Source organism: Varanus komodoensis, unplaced genomic scaffold, assembly GCF_004798865.1.
Source record: "Varanus komodoensis strain SLA01 unplaced genomic scaffold, ASM479886v1 scaffold14_1, whole genome shotgun sequence".
NCBI lineage: Eukaryota > Metazoa > Chordata > Lepidosauria > Squamata > Varanidae > Varanus > Varanus komodoensis.
Genome location: NW_025335438.1, coordinates 17010158 through 17032136, shown reverse-complemented (window position 1 = coordinate 17032136; position 21979 = coordinate 17010158). Strand labels below are relative to the sequence as shown.

Here is a 21979-nt window from a genome sequence, read left to right as displayed (position 1 = left end):
GGTGTTTGCCTTCTTAACTGCAGTGTCACTGCTATTCAGACTGCTCTCAACAGTACCCCAAGATCCCTTTTGGGATCTTCAGCCACTTTTCCCCCATCCTGTACCTGTGGCACTTACTCCTGTGTCCCAAGTGCAAGACCTTGCACTTATACACATTGAATGCCATTGTCCTGCACCCACTTCCAAATATATTATGTAATACATTTCCCAGGAACATTTCAAAATAACAGTATAAAGCAGAGAGCACTGTCCCTTAATGCAACAGCTACAGAGGAGCAAGTGAATGTCTGCAATTGCTCCTTTGTTCTCCAAGATATGGCCTCTGATAGTGTATTGAGTTAATTAGAGATGAATAGCCCCTTCTGCTCATGCTGAGGAATCATGCCTGTCAGGAATAGCCCTTGCATACCTGCAAGGGAAGGCAGAAGGAAACAGCTTCAGCTAGGTGTCCCAGCCTGTAAAACAGGTCTTTCCTCCAACCAGCTGCACCCTAAATTATTTATTTATTTATTTATTTATTTAAAGTTTTTATATGCCATCCCCATTGCTACATAACCTCAGGATGGTTCACATCAACAAATAAATAAAACAATACAATTACAATTAAAACTTGGAAACACACTGGCTGCATAATTAAAACTATAAATATTAAAGATTATTAAAATACTGTTTGAATAAAAAAGTCTTGGCCTGGTGCCAAAAAACAAATAACGACAGCGCCAGGCGGACCTCTCTGGGGATTGCATTCCACAGATGGGGCGCCACCGCAGACATGCAGCTTCTGGCGAGAGCAGACTTTAAATATCTGCAGGTAGGGAGGAAGGGGAAAGGCAGCTTCACTCAGATGTCTGATTAAAAATAATAAACCCTGATTAAAAATAATAGTATTTGAACATGTCGCAGTTGTGTTTTCTCTTGTGGTTCAGATGCAGAAGACATAAAATTGGAAATAAGCACTGCTTGGTTTAGAAAGGAACAATAGTTTATTTAATAAGAAGAATAAAATGTGCATCCATAGCCATAATCATGTACATGACTGGCTTATCTTCTACTGTCCATGCAATGTTTTCTTCAAATTTAGCAGAAATGATTCTATACTGACCAGTGTCAGCTCCTTTGACCCTGGCAGGCACATGGCAGCCCAGCTGTTCACCCTAGGCCTGTTTGTTGCTGTCCTAATCACCTGCCATTCCCTGAGTGGTCCTTTGGAGCAGGGTCCTGGACTTTGGCTCCAAGATTCAGCCCTAGCTGCATTGGTAGGAGTAAAGTTCATTTAAATCACTGGATAAGTAGAGAAATGTACTGTGAATCAAGTATTATTTACATGCATGTTCTGAATGCAAGGGAGAATGGAGAAGAGGGCTACCTCAACAGGAAGCAAACATCCCTTATACTTGGTATAATTCCTACCCCACAGTCTAAATATAATTGTTACATACCCAGGGCAAAGTAACAAGATGTTCCTCTGCCAAACACATACCATAAGCCCATGTCTCACGAGACATAAAGAACTTGGATTTTCTACATTTCTGAAACTACAAGATTGTTCACAGTGGTACTTTTCTATCAGCCCCCAAAATAACACAGCCTTTTGTTTGTTTGTTTGTTTGTTTGTTTGTTTGTTTGCAGTTTAACATAACATTGAGTTTTTGGAAGAGCCCTAAAAAGCTTGCTCATTATTTTTGGTTTAAATAAAAATCTTGTTAGTGCTCTATTTTTTCCCCTAATGTACTGATGTGACATTTTTAAAAAGGGGTAAAGTAGGCTGCTTTGCACAACACACAGCTCCCCTGGGAATTTTACCCACACACTGTGGATAAATGCCCCATGCATGGGGGTGGAGGGGGCTGTGTCCCTCCAATTCTCCTTTCTGCAGTATCCCAGTGTCCCAGTGAGCCATTTTCTGTGGGCTGTGGTTTGATTTTATCTGGGGTTTTTTCCAGATTGCAAAAGCCACCATGAGAATCCTGTTGCAGAAAATCTGAAAGGTGTCCTCTCCCTAAGAATTCCCAGCAGTACTTCAGGGGAATGTCTATGTTTACCCAGTATTTTTTAAGTAAAGTCCAATACTGAGCATGAGCAAGTGTATTCAACATTGGAGTCTTTTTGTTTGATTTTTTAAACAAAAACTTTGGCTGTCATTTAAAGGGACCGGGTTGTTTAATCCCATTGGGATTAGTCACCTTAGTGCAACATGGACAGGTAAATCATGGGCAGGTGGAGGCATGCTGTCCAAATCCAGCAGGTGCCTAAACTGCCAGCACCAGTACCTCTGATTGTGCTGTCAAATGGGATGACAAGGCTCCAGGAGAATATGGTTCATGGAAGGGGAGTTTTTCTCCCGCTTCACAGTGTAATGTCCTTATTTGGGAGAGATCTATGTTCCTGGTGTTCCTCAGGTGCTCCTCCTGCTCTTGAAAGGGAACACTCCTAATCTTGGGGAAACTGTCCTGCTGGAAGGCAGACAAGCATTGTACATGCTAATGCAAGTAACTCCCCCCGCCCTCTCTCTCACACTCACACACAGAGTAGAAGAATTTCCTACCATTTTGCCACTTCCTGAGGTCCTGTCAAATTGGGGTAAATGGCAAAACTGAGAAGACAGTTGGGACTTCCCAGAACCCTCCAAAGGCCCTGGGGTGCCTGCACAGAAGAGAAATTGAGGGGGCATACCTGCAAACACTCTTTCTTGCAGGTTCTTGGTTTCTGATGTGACAGGCTGCCATTGTGCTTTTGGGATATCCAGACTTGCGAAAGTAAGGCCAAGCCAAGTCGCATGAACACCCTTCCAAACTGTGAAAATTCTGCTGCACAGGGTGCATTTCCCTTAGTTTTATTTTTCAACAATTCTAAAATAAAATAGTTAACAGGTAGGTACTATGAAACAATTTGGCATGAACTCTGTGGCTGGGTACAAATGACATGGTAGGACCCAATGGATTTTACAATTGTTGGTTTCTGATGTCATCTGAACCCCATCATGGTGTTTTAGCATGGTACATTTGGTCTTTCAAAACTGCAAACAGAAACAAAGGTCAATTCTATAGTTTCTCCATACCACGATGGCTTGTTCTATTGTCTAAATCAAGCCATCACAGTATGAAGATCAGAGCCAGAGAGCTGCTTGGCAAGAGTGGTTGCATTACAAAGACTGCTTGACAGTCATGAGAAACCTAAGGTGGCTTGTGCTCATGCTTGTCAAAGAAAGAAGCCTTATTTCTCCCCACAGTGTCTTCTGGGATACCACCTGGAGGGGGAAGAGATTTACTGTCATGACCCTTTTCATCTGACCAGTAAGTTGAAGAAAAACATGCAAAGCACAGTAACCACACAGGGTTGCTTGTCATGACATGTAAACCCAGACAATTTATTTCTCATTTATATGTGTGTTTCCATACTTCATGTAGGGTGTTGGAAAGGAGATGCTTCTGTTTTGGTGCATGTGAAGATCTTTATGTCGCCTTTAGGAGAACCTGAAGCCATCCGTATTCAAAGATACTTCTGTTTTCCCTCTCCTGATGTTCTGCTGCACCCAGAGGCAGCCAGGGGAGACGTTGCATGGGGATGAACGTGTCTGATGAGGGAATTTGCATGTGGTGTGGGGGGGAGAGAACTTGCCAGTAGACAGTTTGAAATGCTGAGGGTCTGTTTACATCCCTTTTTTTCTGTGAGTTATGGGGAAAGGATCATCTTGTTAGGTTTTGTAACTCAAACTGTTTAGTAAACTGGTTAACGCAAGTGTAATGTTGGCATTATTGGTGTTCCATATTGCATATGTTCCTACTGCGATGTCTTGCTCATATTTACATTTCTGTCATGGTTCCAAGGAACTGTAGTTGAGTTAATGCTGTATGTAATGTATAAGAATGATGAGCACTGTGTTTGTTTTTGTAAACTGTTTTTAGAACAATATATTGTGGAAAATGTAGTATACAAAGTAATCAACTAAATAGTATACTAACTAAACAGATGTATCCACTTTAAAGCCTGAGAGAGACTGTGTGTAGGTAGAAATTTGGTTAGTTTCACTGCACCACATGAAAGTAACTGTGACATTCTCAGGGTAGGTGGGATATGCTTGTCATGTGTGGTTAATAAGATCAAGCCACAAGAGGGAAAGTATAAACTAACTGAAGACAGAAGGAAGCAGGTGGAGGAAAGATGAGAAATCAAGTAGTGCCGTATTTGAAACACTACACAGGAAATGTTTGTTTTGGAAAGAATGGAGGTGATGGAACTATATATGAGATTGTGCCTCCCTTGTGATGATCCAACTACCTCTTGTTTAAGGCCATGCTGGAAATTATTTAGCTTTCTGAAATTGCTCAGAAAGATTAAAATAAGTCTGAGAGGCATTCTCTTTAACAATTTATCACAAGTGGTAAACAGAAGGGAAAATATAATTCCCTGTTTCCAGAAAGAGAAATCTGGAGGGGAAAATATTTTGATGCACCTGGATCAATGGATGGAAAAATCCCAGAAAGAACTGTCAGAAAGACTACTGAGTCAACAGGTAGTACAGGACATCTTTGTAAGAGAAATATGCCTAAAAGGGCTAATGGCTCCTTTGACAGTTGAGCAGATGCCCAGTGCAACCTTCAGGGTGACATAGCTAACTAAATATGATTTCACAGAAATTGCCTTTGAATGTGTAGTGGCAATGACCAGGTGGCCTAGAGAATATCATCTCATTTAACAGGGCCCACCAAGCAGCATGTACTTCATAATGTTGATGTCTTAGACTATGGAAAAATAAAACTGTTCATTTTGGATAAATATCAAATAACTGGGAAATTTTCAGACAGGCATTTAAGATCTAAAGAAAAGGCCTCCTCACTCCCATGAAAATGACAACACACTAGAAGAACTGGTATGAAAATGGTTAAAACCAGCAGAACCAGATGGGTTGGCTATGATGGTTAACATTGTAATCACACAATTCTTACAAGTAAATCTGGGGCTGCATATTGCTGCCCATTCATGGACAATTATCTAGCAGTGGAAATATCTTTTTCAGTCTAGAAAAGACAATAGACAACTGGCTGGTAATAGTAAAGAACAAAACAAATCCTTGTTGAGAGAAATGACCCAAAGCTCTTGATCCTGCATAGGAATGTTAAATCAGATATAATATTTCTCCCACATGAAAGTCTTGTATGACCAAAGGAAGTTAAAATAACACAGGTATCTCAAGTCAAGAAACAGAAAAGGAAAGAGTCGTAACAGAGAGCCCCTAATGTGGGACAAAACAGGGCAAAGTTTTACTTTGTCAAAGAAAACAGCTTGTGATAGGATATGGTTAGCTGGAATCTGCATCACAGGCTAGCTAGCTGAGATAAATGAAGACACCCCCACCCCTTTGTAAGCGAAGGTTTGGTGATGCAGATAAACAGTAAAGGCCCTGCCGGATACTAGAAGCACTTTATAAAAGTGAGGATACTTTAGTGGTACCAGGACCCTCAGACCTGCCTGGTGATGTACCATTAGGAAGAGACTTCCCTTACTGGAAACAAGTATTTGGAAAATACTGTAGCCACATTTAGTTTTTATCATGGTGTGCATTTTGTTCTTTGTTCCAAGCCTTTAGGTGCTTGGAAAATCACTAATGAGCACTGATCTCTCTTTTTCCCCTTAGGAAAAAAGGAATTTTAACAGCTTCGATAAGAAGCTCTTAAGTCTCTGGATGTCTTTAAAAAGAGAAGGAGATTGAGAGGGAAATTGTGGTTTTGGGCTGGGACATGGAGACGTATAAAATGAAGTTCCTACTACCATGTGATATGAATCAGCCTTTAAAAATGGTGTGCAGTAGCTAGGCCAGCCCCAAACTAGAGGATGAAATTTACAAGGACATTGACTAGAAAAGGATATCAGTATGCTCAGTTAAATATCTGAAAGGTATTCTTTCACTAGAGCAAAATTTTACAGGAAATAAAAAGTCATAAGGGCCCTGAACTTTAATTCCATGTGCTCGTCTGATGCAGGTAGAAGGGATTTTCCTCAGTAGCCTGCAACCCAGTGGACCAAGTCCAGTGCAAAAACAGTGCTGATGCAGAGACTAAGGTGATGACAAATAAAGACACCACAAAGATATCTGAGAGAGAAGGGGAGAGCAAGAAGCCATGGAATGGGTGATCATCCGTAAATGTGAGTTGTAATGTGAGTTGTAACCCTGTAACCATCATCAGTGTGGCTTATTGCAACGTTTTAATCAGCCCTCTGAGTGATTCTTGCAATGACTCAACAGGTCTCAAGGCTGGTATGCAGCAACAGGCTCATATTGCAGACATTTGGCCAAAAATGTTACCAGATGCCACTCTTGCTATCCAGCATGCTCATATTTTACTACATTTTACCCTTGCCTTTGCAACATGCATTTTAGCAACACCATTAGAAACCGAATTGCTTGATCTAGAATTTCAGTGCTGTTCTTGTGCCTTTCTTCCATCATTAACTGGGGATGAAGCTGGGGATGAAGATGTCTATTATCTTTGCCTCAAAATGGGATCAGTGCTGATCAGTCACCAGGAAGCTACTTCAAAACAAACCAAAAATCCATTCAGTTGCATGAAATGCCCTATTTAATATGATTGGTCAGAAGCTGCAAATGCTTCCCAAGCCAACATGCCTTGAATGTATGGTGAAGAATAGTATTGAAGGAAGGCAAGCACTGTGCTTTGTATCTTGGAGCTAATCTTCAGCCTTCCATGTTAGGAGGGCAGCTTTTGCCCAGCATTCTTCCCCCTGCCCCTGGTGGAGAAGGATATAAAGGCATGGAAGAGAAAGGAAGTGACCTTCACTCTCACTATGACTATCATTATGTATAAACCTAAGAAGTTCAGCAAGCAAGCAATCCCAATTTTAAGGATGGTACTAGGGTACTACTGCTTCCATTTATTTTCTGTGTTGTAACTCTTCAAACTTTTGATCAAATTTCAAACAAGTACGGGTTTGTTTATTGTATTTATTATATTTATATTCCACATTCCTTTTTCCTGTGGCTTACATAATCCGGCTCCTCCTCCTCTCCATTTCATCCTCACAACAACCCTGTGAAATAATTAGACTGAGAGTCTGTGACTGGCCCAAGGTCACCCAGTGAGCTTCATGGTTGGAACAGGGACTAGAATCCAGATTTCCTGAGTCCCAATCTAGTGCTCTAACCATTACACTACACTGACCCTCAGTTACCTATATATTTTCTGACTAAGAGAGAGAGAGAGAGAGAGAGAATCATATGCACCTGCATACTTTCTTGTATATGTTAGATACTTTTTATGTTTACTCTTTCATTTGGTATTGAGCTTCCACATAATTGGCATAAGTAGATCAGTTATAAACCCAGTCCCCCAGTTATGAATGTCCAAGTTAAGAACAACCTCTATTTATGAACAAGCAAACTCAGAATTTCTGTCAAGCAGCAAGCTGGTGCCCACAGGCAGCATGCAATGAATGCAGGCAGCATGGAGAGGGAAGAACGAAGGGTAGAATAGGAAGAGAGGAAGGAAGTGAGGAAAGAGGTAAAAAGGGGGGAAAGTGGTGAGGGGCACTGGACAGCAGTGAAGTCAGAACTAGAAAGCAGTAACCCCCCCCCCCCCAGCAGCACTAGCAAGCCTTGACACTCCAGCAGCAGATCCATCCTCTCCAATACCAGGCCTATCTCCATCATCATCCAGTTAATGTTAGGCTTAAAATTAGCCCAAGAAGTGTTAACCTTTAATAATTTCTTTACTATTTTTTCTACCTATCTTTCTATCTAAACTGTTTTAAGAACTGTACTGTACACACATACATATTCTCTCTTCAGTACCTGTAGTTACTTTATCATTACTATATTGTTAGCATTGTGAAAATGCTGTATTTGTTTAAGATGTTTTAGTGTATAAGAAAGTGTTTATTGTTTTATATGCTTTTTATATATGTGATCAACTTACATACAAATTTGACTTTAAAATTATCTCAGGAATGGAACTCATTCTTAACCCAGTGGATGGGTATAGTTTCTTCAGCATTCGTAATTATTATAAGAATTACATTCGTAATTACACTCATTTTGTTGCTTTTAATTTGGAAACAAATAAGGAAATAAAATTTCATGGAAAAAAAGAAACTGAACTGCTTGACCTAGTCTTATGTGGTTGTTCTCAGTTCAACTCCCTGTTCCTTTTCTCTACTTTTGCTGAACGTGGGGACAATACGGCTGGCTTGTCTCAAATTGGAATCCTTAGGGTTCGGTCAAAGGAGAACTACTTTGTAGTTCAGATCTCAGTTCTGTAACAAAACTGAAAAGAGCCGCAGCTGCTTAACAGCCAATGAACACCTGTGCAGAAAAACACAGAAGACTAATTTTCAATTGTGTTGCCCTGAAGAGACAATGATAATGAATACATACAGATGGGTGGATTTTGGAAGTTCTTAGAACAAGCTACTGAGTTAAAATAGTGTTTTTTTCCATGATGGTATATCATTGTCATTGTATGTTGCACTGTGGATTATCCCGATGTGTGTGCAGGCATGTGCACACGCATTTACTTTTGCACTCATGATCTTAAAGTCACCTGATTTTCTCTGTAATGAGACTTATTGGTGGAACAGGAGAATGTGGGCTAAACAGATGCTTCTGTACAGCTATGTGAATTGCCTCTCCCCTGCTTTGCACTCATACAGTTACAGTCACTTGGGTTGTTGCTAGAACAAAAGCTATGGTCCCAAAGACACGCTTTTATGATGATGTTCATTATATGCAAAAAAGTTACCAGTGATTGCTCCCTTAAAACTTCAGCAACTTCAGTGTGATTTCTTAAGGAATCATCACACTCTTTTACTATAGCATAATTCAAACACTCCTCCAGAGTCTTTAGCATGGCCAAGTTCAGTAGACTGAGGGAATCCAAACAGAAGCCAGCAGCAAAATATTAAAATCCAAGGTTTTAATCCATAGCAGGATCCCATTAATGGGAGTCAGGGTGTGATATAGTACAGGGGACCTGCAAAGGAATGTCCAGGATCTAGCAGAATCCTAATAAACTTGGTTTTGCCTCCATGCTAGCTTTCATGCAGGGCTAGAGCAACTAGAGAGCCTCACTCAACCTAATTATACAAGGAAATGGCCTGAAGGCCTGAATTTTATCGGGCTAGTTGCTTTTACTTTTGCCTCTTCAACAAATGCCATCCCATAGGAGAAAGCTTGGACATGCTCCTTTTTTCCTGCTCAGTTATCAAGGAATGTTCTTCAAACACTTTTCCCATGGCTGGATCTGGTGATGCTTGAGAACAAGCAGGTTCCTCCCTATCCTTGTCTACTATGAAACTGGGTAGAGATGATTTCCCAGTGCCCTTCCAATCCATTTCATGACCAAGTCTTAAAACACCTTCTAATAACTCAGAATCTGCAACATCAGGTGAAAGCATGAGGAGGGTAGGTTTGGATCTTCACAATACTTGCTACTCAGAAGACTGCTTTTCTGTGTGACTGTAGGGGTATTATTATTAGCATTATCATTTTCACTGTGGCTGAGTAGAAATGGTTTTGTGCCAGTGCTTGTAAACTTCATGTGCCTCAGTTTTTACTTTTTGTGGCATGGATTGCTGGTTGTTTTAGGCTGAAAAGGCTGCTGCACCACAGGTGGCCCTGCTCTCTGCTCCACTGGTTTCCATTCTGCTGATATTTTCAGCAAAGGACCACATATCACCACCACCACCAGGGCAAATTCATTTATATACCACTTTAGAAAGGTAAGATTGCAATCAAAATTTTGCTAAACACCACAAAATAGCCACCTTTAGGGTTGGATATAAAACTTTAAGTAACAAACATTTGCCTAACAATTACTAAGTCAAATCGACTAAGGAGTCAGTCATAGAAGATAGGTTACAATTTTTTAAAGATTCCGTTTAAGCTGATTATCCAAAGCAGCATTGTTAAAATAACATACCAGAAATAAGAACATGACATGGAATAAGACGACACATTATATTATATAGTACATTAAGTATAATTAGTCATTCTTCCTATAGTGATGAAATCGTTCCAACAGTGCTCTCCCAATGCTTCCTGGTCGTGTCTGGTGTTTGTCTATTAAAGCCTGTAAAGCAAGCTTTGCCTGTTACAAGAAGAAAAAAAATCATGTAAAGGAAAGATGAACTCTACCCCACTTCTCTACAAGGAAGGCAGGGAATAAACCAGCACCCCAGCTCATTAACTACAGCTCAGAGTAGGGGAGCCTCGAGTCTCATGGATATAAAGGATGACTGGCCATGAGCTCCCACTCTTTTCTTGTCCCATGTCCCCCAGTCCAAAATCAGTTTCAGTAAGGTTCACCCAATGGCACTGAAATTAGCTCTATGTTACTTGGAAAAGACACACCCAGACAAATCTAGAGATACAAAGGAAATTTATTACAATAGAATGGAGGAGGGGGACATGGAAATTTAATAGAGTAGGGACCAGATAGGAGTGCCAAGCATATTTGGCTGAATTGTGCTTTATATAATGTGGCAGAGGCTGAATGATCACAGGATGCTACATATTTGGTTTACAGTGAATGGTTTTTGCAGCCTGTCGTGTGGTAGGGTATTCTGTGTGAATTAAGACCCAGCAGACACTGGCATCATCCTCATCAGGGGGCTTGTAGATCCATTTTGATGAACAGGCCCCATGTCCCTTTAAACTAATTTGCCTTTATCTTTAAAATTAAACTTTGGAAACTGTCATTATTATTTTACTGGTGAAAATCAGTATAAATAAAACGTAATGACATCCTGAGGTAGAGTAAATATTGCTGAGATTTATACTCTAAGAAAGAAATCAGTATACCTTTTTGGCCAGCTCTTCAGCAGTTATATTTGGATCATGTGGAATGGGCTCTCCTATATATGTTGTCCATTTGACAGGAAATCCACCATATATAGGAACCACTGGTATTCGAAGATTTTCATACATTTCTTTCAGTGCCCCTGTATAAAAAGTAAAGAAAGGTGATGTACTAAGATACATAAAGCAGTTTTCAGATTGGTAAGAATCTAATATGAAATTACATCTGCAAATTGAAGTCCTAATGTGCATTTGTTTGTGTGTGTGTGTGTGTGTGCGCGCGCATGCACATACAATATAAGAATGAATTTATCCTGCAGACCTTTGTTTTAACAGGCAAACTGTGATGCAACATCACCATATTTGCTACTTTCCCACCCCTGTTCCAGAATATTCTAGATCAAAAGGCTGCCATTTGAAGGGGTGCTAAAATGTTAAACATGCTGACAAAACATGATTGGCTGCTGAATGTTTATATCTGTCCTACTTTCTGCAAGTCCATCAAACCACCAAGCTGTTGGAGGCAAGAGCTGGTGGCTCAGCCCGAGGTATGAGAGCCAAAGGGCTCCTGAAAACAGGCTTATGGAAACAGACTTGGGGCAAAATGATGCAGCTTCCCCCTCAATAGCCCAGGAACCCAATAATTTGGTGGCTAGATCAGCTACAGAGATGTGATGCCTGTGTGTACAACCTGGCCTCTGTCCCTCATTGTCCACTAGATCAAATGCCTGCCACTTGCAAGGATGATAAAATCCTGGGCATGCTGATAGAGTCACTTAATACTGTACTATGCATTATTAGGGAAAGTTGGTCGCAAGACATATCATCCAACACACTTTTTCCAGGCTAATGCCTTCCAGAGCTGTTATCCTACAATACCCATCATACCCAGATGGTAATGCTATGGCTGGGGTCATGGACATTTTAGTCCAACACATCTACAAGGCTTCAGGTTGGGAAGGGTTGATCTCGTGCTTACTTATACCCTGATGAAAATGTTGGTTGAAAGAGAAGCATGCAAAGGTTAGAGCCTAGCTTTTCCAGAGTTTATATCCCTCACCTTCACCACTGGCATTCTCAGAACAGCAAGCAATAGAAAACTGAACAGAACACTACAATCTACAGTCCACTTAATAAAGATGTAGGAAATTAATTCTGATGCCGTACTAGCAGAAGTCTGCAGGCACAATGGAATGTTCTGCCTCCTCTGTACTGCCGGAAAACCTGCTCTAGGGGGGTTCCAGACTTCTAGTTCAGGGTTTGAATGTAGTCAGGGGGAACAATCATCATCCTTCTTCTGGTTCCACTCCTAAAATTGCTTCCAGTAGCACAAAAACATTTTAACCAATTTCTATAGCTGTTAGCTTAAAATAAATAAGTGTACGTGAACCAGATTGTGATGGACAACATTAGGCCAAAGGGAAAAGAATCTCTGTAAATTTACCATTTTGAAAATGAAGACAAAAGCCCTTTGACATCTTTAGTGCTCAACATTATTCAACAGGCCAGTGTGGTTAATGCTGTAGATCTATGTCTCATTTAAAAAAAAACCCAAACAATTTAGGAAATTAGTAAAACAAATAGAATATCCATCTTACCTATTTTTCCAAGCGTCCTATATCCCTCACGATTATTCTGTGTGAACATGGGAATTATGGGCTAAGTAAAGAGAAAAACATTTTGAGAACATGAGCAAAATACCAACCTGATTTTAATTAGACTACTTCATACTTGGAGAGTAAAACAATTAATTGATTAGGACTATTTGGTCTGTTCTTAGTTATTGGAATCAGACTCCACACATGTGCATGCATGAGCAATTTTTAAAAGGAAGCTGCCATACTGGGAAAGGATGTTCTTGCTGCAGCTGCACTTGTGTCAGACTCTGGGCAACTCTGGGGCTCCATATGATGGTCACAACCAGAATGGCCCCCACAGGAATGGCAGGATCAGTCCCAGATGATCCTGCCATTCTTGCTGGGGCTCTCAGCCTCCTGGTAGGTACCAGCTGGCTGTTATGGAGGAAGAGCCATGTAAAAGCAAGCTCTTTCCTCCATTGCAATATAGGTCTTTCTGCTTCCTGTAGTGTGGTCTACCCACAGCATGTAACCTGCCAATTGCTTGTGCCAATTCTGACTTGCTTATTGCAGTTTCTGCCATTCCTGAATCCCTCCTTGCTTATTCTGCCCCAAGTATCTGTTCTCTGCTCTGTTTTTCTTCCTGATTCTTGATCTCTGCCTCGCTCATGACCATGCTCCTGTCGTTTTCTAATAGGCACTCCTGGTTCAGGACTTTGGCCTGTTTCTTGACCATGTTTTGCCCCTGACCCAACTACTAAAGTGGTGCCTCAGCTCACGAATGCCTTGTTTCACAACCAAATCAGATCATGAACAAAAATTTCATGAAAATTTTGACTTGGGTTGTGAACTCCGCATTGGGTGGCAACCAAGATTGTGGCCATCTCCCCACCTGTCCAAGTGGGGAGATGGCCATGATTGCAATTGCGTTTGTGCAGGGAAGACATGCATGATCAGGCAAGATGGGCGTAATCTCGGCCATCTCCCCCCTTCCCAAGCAGCACGATCGCGGCCATCTCCCCACCCCATCACCCCGAGTGGGGAGATGGCCATGTTCGCAGTTGCGTTCATGTAGGGAAGACACAGAGGAGCTGACGACAGAAGAACTTGCTGAACTCCAGAGTGAGCAGCAGAAGGCACTTGCTGAGGAGGATCCCTCTGAGGAAGAGGAAGACAGGGAGGAGGTTAGCAGTGATGTGATACAATCCATTATGAAAACATGGAATGAGTGCCAGGATTTCTTTGAGAAGCACCACCCCAACGTAACTGTAACGAACAGAGTGTTGAATCTGATGAACGATAATGTGGTCTCTCATTTCCGAAGGGTTATGCAGCACAGGAAAAAAACAAGTAACTATAGACAGATTTTTCACCAAAATTGACCCTGCAGCTAAGAGACAAAGAAGAGAGGAAACCCCTGAAAGAGATCTCCCCAATGTCCTTATGGAGGGGGCTCTCCCTCAAAACAATAGCCTTCCCCCACCTAGGTTAGTGTTCTCCACTGTACTGTACTGTACTTTGTTGTTTGTCACTTTGTTTCAAATTTTTCTGATAAAAATAGTTACAGAACAGATTGACCTTATTTACATTGAACAATATGGGGAAATTTGACTTGGGTCACAACCAATTTGGCTCATAACCAGAGTTGTGGAACGGATTAAGTTTGTGAGCCAAGGTACCACTGTAGTATTTAGACTGCAGTGCCTTAATTTCTGCTGCCTGGGTCCTGGTGCCTCTGTCTTGAGTCCCGCTATCCATGTCCTGGACCCTGACAAGCTGCTGCTCCTGAAAACAAAATGGCTTGTCAAAGGTTTCTGTCTTTGTTTTAAAGGAGGTACTTCAGCACGCAGCTGTCCAATTATTCTGATCCCATACTTCTTTAATTAGCAATGTATCCATGGTAACCATTAGGTGACAAGCTGCATCTACTATGGGAAGCAGTTTGTGCTGATGCCCATAGCAGTGTCCCAGGTGCCCATGGGTCCAAACACTTTGGAGACCCCTGTTGCAGTACATGTGCACCTTGCACTTTATGCTGTCCCCTGCCTCTGCCCCCTTCTTGATCCCTCTATCCCGAATCTGTTAGCTGCAAAAAGAACACATTCCTGTTGATATGCCTGCTCCACCTATGCATGCAACCAATATCTTCAGTTCCATTTTGGCTAACAAGTGGGATAGAAATTTAATAAATACATAAATACATACATACATTTTCGAACTTAAGATTCAAATAAGGTGGGGGGTTAGGATGAGCTGCAGTTCATTTTTATTGATGCATCTTTTAGGCTGCAATCTTATACCTACTTAATTAAAGGTAAAGGTAAAGGTTTCCCCTTGACATTAAGTCCAGTCATGCCTGACTCTAGGGGGCGGTGCTCATCTCCATTTCCTAGCCAAGGGAGCCAGTGTTTGTCTACAGACAATCTCCGTGGTCATGTGGCCAGCATGACTAAACACCAAGGTACATGGAATGCTGTTACCTGCCCACCAAAGTGGTACCTTTTTTTCTACTTGCATTTGCATGCCTTTGAACTGCAAGGTTGGCAGGAGCTGGGAAGGAGCAACAGGAACTCACCCCATTGTGCAGATTCGAACTGGCACCCTTTTGATCAACCAGCCCAGCAGCACAGCGGTTTAAACCACTGCGCCACCTGCATCCCTACCCACCTAATTACAGGTTATTTATTTATTATGTTTATTTCTTGCCTCTTTTCCTGCAAGGAACTCAAGATGGCTTACATCCTCCTCCTCTCAATCTTATCCTCACTACAACCTGCTGAGGCTGACTGTCAGTGACTGGCCCAAAGTCATCAAGGGAACTTTGTGATCAAGTGGAGAATAGGAACCAGGTATTCTGTGCAATGCTAACCACTAAACTACACTGGCTCTCAGTGGTAGGGTTCACACATCAAAATAAGCAACTGTGCTTAGCCCACATTGTGTTTTTTCTGTAACATACCCATCGGATGATCAGGCTCCTCCCTCCCTCCTCCCCTCTCAGTCTTCCATGTGATCTCCCAGGAGACACCACAGGAAGGAATGAGAGTTCTCCTTTTGAGAACTGCAATTATGAGCTGGGCTCAGCTTGCTGGGCCTTTCAAGCAGTCTTTCTTGCAGTAACAGGGCTTATGTCCTGAAGTGCCGCAGAAAGGACAAGGGAGCTGATGGGGCACCCTTACTTTCTGTCCAGAGGTGACTGCTGGAGTAGGAGGGGAATGCCTGATTCATGCTCAGGCAAAAAGGGGCAAAAACAGCTGGTCACCATGCATCAGAGACGACAGCACAGAACAGCAACAAAGGCATGTAAAGGATTGCTCTCTAACTTTATTTTATTTGTGGGTGGGAGTGGGAGGTGGGGTGCCTTTATTTGATTTGTGGTGGCCGCTGCATTGCCATTTTGTGACTTTCATTCACAACACTTCCTTGGGATCACAAATGTGGTCATGGACACAGTTGGAGAACCCAGTATAAGAAAGTGACAGCTCTGCTCTCTAGCCTTCATAAAGAATGAGCCCGTAAACACAATGAAGGCTAGAGAAAGCAGACAGATCACGAAAGCAACTGTCTTACCACCACACTTTAAGAAGGAGTAGAATAAATTGGAACAAGTTTAGAGAAGTACAGCAAAGTTTTCTAGCAGACTAGAAACTAAGACCTATTTGGAAAGATGAAAGAAATGTGTATATTTACCTTTGAGAAAAGTAGAATGGGGAGGGGCATGATAGCATTTTTTCAAGTATCTTAAAATATGTTTTTAAGATGATAAATATGAGTATTAAGGGAGATATACTTTGATTGTCACAGGATATACTCACCACTTTTGCATCTATGGCAAGCTGAGCAAAACCTATACGTTTAGCCCATATCATTTTATAATTTTCATCACTAAAGAGGGCTTCTCGCGTTCCTCCTGGTGAAACACCCAACAAATTACATTTGAGAACAGAAAGACAAGCTTCCTTTGTACCAGTTATCATAGACAATTTCTCAAAAAGGATTTGATAACCTGTAAAAAAGCAGTAACATTATACAATCAGTAAATATGGCAGCCAAACATGTTGAATTAAAAGAATATTTGTTTCCTTTCAAACCAAATATATTTTCTTTGTAAAATCCCTTTTTATCCCTACTATTGGATTAAATAGTTTTATTTGTTTACATAAAGTTACTTTTTTACTACTTGGCATTTCAGGATTCCAGGTGGTTTACATAAAATTATATGATCCAGTCAAAAACTATTAGCAACAATAAAAACAATACATACTTTTTAAATATATTACAAGTTCAGTACACAGAGCAGCACCATAAACTCTTCCAAGTCAAGGAAAGCCTGAGCAAACAAGTGCATTTTAAAGACTGAAGGAAGACATTTAAAGATGGCTACAATTTCTTTTCTTCAGCCCCACATGGAAGAGCATTACAATGAGTGCAGGCATCTGTCAAGGAAGCTGTGTGGTCACATCCTATTAATTACCAATATAGCCTCCTCAGGAGGTCTCAGAGTATGATCTGGAGTATATAGGGGGAGGCAGCCAACTAGGTATCCTGAGTTGTTTGATATCAACAACAAAATCTTGAAAATGTCTCAATAGTTAAGAGGCAGTCAGTACAGTTCTTCTACAGTTCTTCTTCACAGGAGTAATATGTGTACAACCAAGGATTCAATTGAACATCCTCATTGCTGCATTATGCACTACAGATTCTGAACCAAGCACAAGGGTAGACTCACACAGAGAACTTTACAGTAGTCTAATTCTGAAGTTATCAGTGCACAAATCACTGTAGTTAGACACTCTCCAGCAGTACTGGCACGCCAACCAAAGCTGGGAATGGTTGGTCCAGATCACTGGAATACAGCATGTTGAACTCACCCTCCTGTATTAAGAGTTCAGGTTTGTGCTGTTTGTTTCCCAAACTCCAGGCATTAGTATATATACAGTGAAAACCATGTGCTTATACTCTAGCATTCTGTCTATACTTTTGGAAAACTATTATTGTGCTCTTAGACCTGCCTTTTCCATTGTGGTGCCTTTGTCCATTTTTACCACCAGGTATACCTCTCTCTCCCCTTTATGACGACGTTTAAAGCCCTCCTGATAAATTTCTTCATGCTGTGTCCATACACATTCTTTCCATTCCTTGTAAGGTGCAACCCATCCCTTGCCATCTTCCAGGAGGTGTAGTCCACGGTGTCAGAATCCAACTCTTGCATGTTTGCCTCACCTTTGAAGCCAGGCATTCATGAAGAGTATTCTTCTTTTCCCTTTTATTCCTCTTCCAGGAACTGAAAGGATGGAAGAGAAAACTGTCTGGGCCTTAAATTTATTGACTTTCTCCCCACAAGGCTTCAAAGTCTGACATGCTTTCTTCAAAATTCTGTATGCCAGTGTCATTTGTTCCCACATGAATAAAAAGGAAGGAATATGTATCAGTGAGCTTTATGAGACTTGGCAATTCTTCAGCTACATATCTAATCTGTCCTCCAAGGAGACAGCATACCTGATGAGTCCATGGCTCTTTATGGCATGTGTTTGTCCATTTCAGGCAGCAGGGAGTCTCCCCACATGGCACTCTTCTCTCACAACTCAGATTCGTCTTGTTCTTGCAGGCCTGGGCATCATTGCCACTACTTGACTAACCCTCAACCTCTTGCTTGGTGTTGAATGAGATGACTTCTAGTTTAAGCAAGGAAACAAGCATTGCACAGTCCTTGCAGGTCACCACCACTGGGGAGTCTTCTCAGTCCATAGTCTCTGTTGTCGTTTTTGATACGTTCTTTGATGATCTTATTGTAACAGCCTGTGCTTTTCCTGTCTTTCCTGAAGGTTAACAACAGAGTCTTCTTTACCTCCCGCTTACAACTCCATTGCCAGACTCCTATCAGCACTCCCAGTTCTGTCGTTTTAGTGCCAAATGTAGAGAAAGCTCCTAGACCAGTCAGGCCAGCTGCTTCTGCTCTGCTCTGCTCACCTGGGAGTCAGGACCAGAATGAATCTTCCTGCCCACACAGCTGCTGAAAGTAATGAGTTGACTTCCCTTCAATTGCAGCTCTCAGCAACACACGGTGAGCACATCCATTTGGAACAGACAGTCCCTGTGCTACTCCAGGCCACTCCCTCCTTTGCCTCTGCTTTTGTGTCCTCTTCCTCTGCAACTCTGCTGTGAAACTCCCATTAGCTCTCCTTCTTGGCTTCTCTTTGGGAGTTTGCTTCCTTGCTATTATAGTGTCCCTAGACCAGTTGGGCAGCTTCCTCTGCTCTGTTAGAAGTCAGGAACCAGAATAATTGGTGAAATATCCACATGATTTAATGAATTAACTGTATATTGTTCCTAGACTGCAAGCCTGCAGAAATGTGTACCACGTAAGGCAGACTGCAGTGCTTCAGGCATTTAAATAGCCATTCACAATGGCAGCCCTACCAAAGCCAATCGCTCAGATCCTGATATCTGCAAATCTTGCTGATTTGATGTTTGGTGCCTGGAAAAGCCATTTGAAAAGTATCTGGTGGGGTGCTCGAAATGGCCAAATCAGCTGGAGCCAGTGTACTGGCTAGAGTCACAGTTACAGCAGATTGACTGAGGTTCAAATGCTAAGTTGCCCATGCAACACAGCGTGAGAGTCTTTTAGCATGACTACCTTAAAGGGTTGTTGTGTGGATAGCATGCTGAGGTATGCCATCATGTATGCCACCATGAGCTGCTTGGAGGAAAGATGGAGTCTAAATTAGTAAATTAAATACAAATGAAAACAAATTTATATCACCTGGGAATTTTTTGGCAAATCGATCAACCACAGAATGGCAAAGCCTCTTTTGCACAAGATATAACCTTGCTATGAAGAAAATATAGTCCAAAGGAATAGCTCCATGGTAGTAAATAATAAGCCCAGATCCTTCTGGTAGGTTTTCAATGCCATGCAGTTCATAACCTATTTATAAAACATAGAATAAAGTCAATGATCTAGAGAAGTGCATTATAAGCCATTTTTGTAGCACCAAGAATTTTAAGATACAGCAGTCTACAAATAGTGCTTAGGCTTGGTACACAAACATTAGTTTTTGCTTGTGAGTCCAGTCCCATCATGATAAGACTAAAATATTTATATAAATTTATCAATACAGATATTATCTAATGAATGGATGTAGGTATAGCTCTCAGACCTGAGATAGCAAACTGATGAAGATACAAGCTGGCTAGGCAGCTTGCCCATGCCATATATAAACCTCTATATATTCCTGATTGCTAAGGTCAGTATATTGACAGTGTATGCCTGTCCATCTAAGTGATGGTGTAATTAAAAGTTTGTTTATATTACACAATAAATTATATATTTGGTAGTTAAAGGAAAACTATCTAGTGGACCAGTCTTTCCTCATGTTAGAATATAGAAGACTGCTGCGGGGATGGAGTTCCTAAGTTTGGACCTAGTTTGCTAATATGTACAACAAGAGTTCGATGAAGATAAAGGTTTATGAAACTGGATTATGTTGAGGGGAAAAGAAAAGAAAGAGTTGGAAATGGAGCCAAGAACAGAAAGAAGTGGTCAGGCACTTTCCCTCCTTATTGGATGCCTCGCTTTTAATTTGTCGGAGCAATATGCAGCCTGGATACACCCGATGTCATGCACTACAGCTGCCACCCTGCCCAGCCAGTATGGCCAATGGCACGACAGACAATGCACAGTAAAAGAAGAAAAAGGCAAACAGGCCACTTTTTCTTACCATGCCATATTCTTCCAAAGATATCCCACAGATATGCTAACGTTAAAACACATCCATTGGAGAAATGTTCCTTCATCACAGGAATTTTATCATAAATCAGGACGACAAAAACAGATAGATAGACATAACAAAAAATCCAGATAGGAACAACTATTAATGCCAACAGAGACCACTTGATCCCCAAAAGTAAGTATTTCTCAGAATGCATCATGCCTATCCATTCTCCAAATATGTATGTTAGGTTTGTGGAGGAAATCATGGGTATGCTTTCTGTGAAAACACTTCAGGATGTGTTTCTTTTTACTTCCTGGATAAAACAAAACAAAACAAAATGTGTCAAAATAAGCTGGAGAAAGAACATAAGAACATTAAAAGAGCTATGATGGATCATACCAATGGTGTATCCAGTCCAGTTTTGTGTTCACACAGTGGCAAACCAGCTGCCCACAGAACTCCTCAAGCAGGATGGGTACAAGACCTCAACCTGCCCAAGCTCCTCAGCAACTGGAATATGCAGGCATGCAGGAGTTGCTCCAGCCCCTTGATAATTTTTCTACTTGTTCCAACTCAGTAATGTTCTTTTTCAGATAAGGCAATCAGAAATGTAAAAAGTATTCTAAGTGTGGGCATACCAATGATTTGTATAGAAGTACAATCTTGGCAGTTTTATTGTCAATTCCTTTCCTAATTATGATTAGCATGGAGTCTTCCTTTTCCAAAGTAACTATGAACTGGACCAACTTTCTCATCAAGGTGTCCTCCACAACCCTAAAATCCTTTTCTTGATCAGTCACTGGTAGCTGAAATCCCATCAGCTTATACTTGAAGTTGGAATTTTGCCCCAACAAAACAACATGCATGACTTTGCACTTGCTTACACCAAACTTCATTTGCCATTTTGATATCTGTTCTCCTAGCTTGGAAAGATACATTTTGCCACAGCTTTGGTATCAACATGGATCATGACCACTGACTGTATCGCTGCACTATTTACAGGGCTATCTAGATAGCTGCAACCTTCACAGCAGGCAGACAATTCACCATGTGATCTACATGCCCATTGCAAGCTCAGCTATCAATGTGTCTAATGACTGAATATCCCACTACCTGTAGTATCAACTCCAGTAGGCATATCCTTGGTGTGAGAGGATACATACATGCCTTCCAAGGAATGGGTCCATTCAAAGGGATCGTTTTCTTCTTCCTCATAAGGATGCCCTCCTTCCCTGACACCTCCATTTTCCATGACAGCAGAGGAGCTGCCACTCAGGAGTTGTCCTATCATCTAACCTCTCTGCCTCTCTTTGATCCTCCAAATGGTCAACCTTGGTTTCAAGGGAATGCTTGAGCCATGAGCACAAACCCACACCTTCTGTTCAGTTGACAGCTAGTTATACATGTGGCATTCAGTGGTGGAGAGCATCCATACCTTGCTGGATCTCAACCATCATAATTAGTTTAATTGGCATCATTGAGTTTGTACTCCTGAAAAACCTATGGGATTTTTAATTGTATTTGTGCCCTTGTCATGCCTTCACTTATTAATCTATCAGTTTAGGATGGTTATATAGAGTAATTGCTATATATAGATATAAAGGATATCAGTAAGTTTTACTTGGCCAGTTGCTTAACTCACTGGTGGATATTGCTTTCTCACTAGGGATGGGACTCTCCATCAATGGGGCTCCATTTTATATATATATATATTCTCCACATATGTCAAAACTGCCATGGCACCCAAATTGCCCATGCCCATACATTCCAACTCTTCATGGAAAAGGGGACTGTTATATCTCTGAGCCTGTCACAAGGATCATTGCCTGAGAGCCCCTCACACTACTCTGCTTAATTTTATTGAAAATTCTCCCTTA

At 41.3% G+C, this 21979-nt stretch overlaps 1 protein-coding gene across 1 annotated transcript; it reads right to left on the bottom strand.

Annotated features, from left to right (window-relative positions):
- Nucleotides 1-9867: 9867 nt before the first annotated feature.
- LOC123020455 (transmembrane protein 68-like) lies at nt 9868-20367 on the bottom strand. Its single transcript, XM_044424223.1, has 6 exons — nt 20109-20367; nt 19151-19315; nt 16203-16393; nt 12409-12469; nt 10814-10953; nt 9868-10100 (listed from the first exon to the last, which is right to left on the bottom strand). Exons 1-6 carry the CDS (start codon nt 20365-20367, stop codon nt 9996-9998), a joined length of 921 nt encoding a protein of 306 aa, XP_044280158.1. The 3' UTR covers nt 9868-9995.
- Between the last annotated feature and the right edge of the window lie 1612 nt (nt 20368-21979).

Coding starts and splice junctions, on each gene's coding strand:
- LOC123020455 (XM_044424223.1), bottom strand. CDS start 20,367: ATGATTTCCTCCACAAACCTAACATACATATTTGGAGAATGGATAGGC. Junction 12,470..16,202: donor TTGCCATAGATGCAAAAGTG/GTGAGTATATCC, acceptor CTCTTTACTTAG/CCCATAATTCCCATGTTCAC. Junction 10,101..10,813: donor CTGAAGAGCTGGCCAAAAAG/GTATACTGATTT, acceptor TTCTTGTAACAG/GCAAAGCTTGCTTTACAGGC.